The sequence below is a fragment of the Grammomys surdaster genome, unplaced genomic scaffold, assembly GCF_004785775.1.
Source record: "Grammomys surdaster isolate TR1022 unplaced genomic scaffold, NIH_TR_1.0 82490, whole genome shotgun sequence".
In the NCBI taxonomy this organism is placed as follows: Eukaryota; Metazoa; Chordata; class Mammalia; order Rodentia; family Muridae; genus Grammomys; species Grammomys surdaster.
Window position 1 is genome coordinate 1 of NW_021607055.1, and position 2,159 is coordinate 2,159.

The 2,159-nt window shown below is 49.8% G+C and overlaps 1 protein-coding gene across 1 annotated transcript; it reads right to left on the bottom strand.

Moving 5' to 3' along the window:
- Window positions 1-6: 6 nt before the first annotated feature.
- On the bottom strand, window positions 7-2,104 carry LOC114635290 (acyl-CoA dehydrogenase family member 9, mitochondrial). The gene has a single exon (XM_028783949.1). The coding sequence runs from the start codon at window positions 2,058-2,060 to the stop codon at window positions 183-185; it is 1,878 nt and encodes a 625-aa protein (XP_028639782.1). The 5' UTR covers window positions 2,061-2,104; the 3' UTR covers window positions 7-182.
- Between the last annotated feature and the right edge of the window lie 55 nt (window positions 2,105-2,159).

The window sequence follows — 2,159 nt, forward strand, 5'->3', positions numbered from 1 at the left end:
CTTCCTTCCTTCCAGGAGATACAGGGCCTACAGGTCAAAACCTAACTTTTGCTTTTCCTCAGAGAAGAAAGGGTTTTAGTGTATGCAAATGACATATAGTCCACACAGATGACCCCAAGGTTTCTGTCTTCTGAAGAGGCTGAATAATGTTAACCTGGGCTAGGTAGGTACACGGTTCCGTCTCAGGATGTTCTGTCCAGAGGGTGGGCACAGATGTAGGCTCGTTTCTCAAGGATCTGCCGAGATACTTTCTTAATCTGCTCATCCAGGTTTCCTGGAGCGAACTTGTCCAGCTGAGACAGGCTGAAGAGATTCTGGAAGTAAGCTTCTACACAGAACATGTTGGCCAACAGAACCTCATGATCGTGATTCTTGAGCCCAATTCTGATGGAGCGGCTGGCCCTCGACAGCACGGCAGTCATGCCATACAAGTTGATGAGGATGTTGGCTACCCGCTTTAACACCAGCTGTTCCTCCACAATGTTCTTTCCAAAACGGAGTAACAGGGTCTCAACAGTCCGGCCAAAGTAATGCACATTTTCCTCAAGCTTGTTGGCACTGTCTCCAAGACTGGGGTGGACAACACTAAGATTGCCTGTTAGGCCCAGGTCCACAGTTCGGCCCAGTGAGTCCCGAAGCTTCCGACCAATCATCTCCATGACTGTGGTCACATTGCCACTTTTAAGCTCTTTGATCCTCGAGGTCAGGATGCGTCCAGCATGCTGCAGGCCTGTCAGGGCAATGAACAACCGAATAATCTCATTGGTTCCCTCAAAGATTAGGAGAATGCGGGCATCACGCAGCATGCGCTCATAGGGGTAGTCCTTCATGTAGCCTGAGCCCCCAAATATCTGCAGAGCCTCGCTTACACACTGCCAGGCAGCCTCAGAGCTAAAAACCTTCACCATGGCTGCCTCGATAGAGCAGTCGGGAAATCCTGGTTGGTCTAGCATCCCTGAAGTGAGGTAAGCCATACTTTCCATTACATATGCCTTCTGAGCCATGAGCGCAAACTTTTCCTGAATCAAACCAAATTCACTGAGATTCCTATTGAATTGTTTCCTTGTGCAGGCATATTCAGCAGTCAGTTCAATCAGTTTCTTGAGCATCCCAGCCACAGCACTGCCCATGCTGAATCGTCCACTGTTGAGGATGTTCATGGCTACCTTAAAGCCACCTCCAACTTCTCCAAGGACATTTTCCACAGGCACTCTGGTATTTTCAAAATGGACTTCACATGTGTTGGAGCCCCGAATGCCTAATTTATCTTCAGGTTTCCCATTAGTGATTCCACCAAAGTCTCTTTCTACTATGAACGCAGTCATTTTGTCTTTTATCGAACCATCAGAATCAACCACCTCAGTTTTTGCAAACACAGTAAAAATATTGGCCAGTCCTCCATTGGTGATCCAAACCTTGGAGCCATTGAGGATGAAGTACTTCTTATCTTCACTTAGCGTAGCTCTGGTTTGGATGGAGGCAGCATCACTCCCACTGGCTGGTTCTGTTAGGCAGAAGGCTGCGATGTGTTCCCCAGACGACAGTTTGGGCAGATACTTGGCCTTCTGATCCTCATTGCCGACCAAGATAATCCCCTTGAGGCCGATCGCCTGGTGGGCTGCCAGGGTCACTGTGATAGACGCATCCATGCTGATGATCTCCCCAAGCCGAGCGTACATGGTGTTGGAGAGGCCCAGGCCACCATACTGCTCTGGGACCTGTATGCCAAAAAGTCCCAGGCTCTTCAACTTCTCTAAGGTGTCAACAGGGATTTTTCCCTCCTGGTCAATTTTTCGAGAGTCCACTTCCTCAGTAAAGAATTTCTCCAACGGTCCCACAAACTGATTGATTTCACTAAGTTCATCTTGACTAACCTCTGGAAATGGGAAAACGCCTTTCTGCTTGATGTTGCCCAGGAAGAGCTCCTTGGCGAACGAGCGGCTCTGCAGACTGGTGTGCAGCGGGCGGCGCTTCGCCGTGAATTCCCTCAGCACCCGGGAAGCTCGCGCCGCAGCTGCTGCCGCAGTCGCCCCACGCGAGAACAGTACACACCCAGACATGCTGTTCTTGACTTCGGACTTCAAGGCGGCGGAAGCCCCGCCGCGCCTCCTCATTTTCTTCTTTTTTTATTCTTATTGTCACCAATTTAGCCCGAGCAA

Bases quoted from the DNA above. Each gene is read 5' to 3' on its own strand.
- LOC114635290 (XM_028783949.1), bottom strand. From the start codon at position 2,060: ATGTCTGGGTGTGTACTGTTCTCGCGTGGGGCGACTGCGGCAGCAGCT.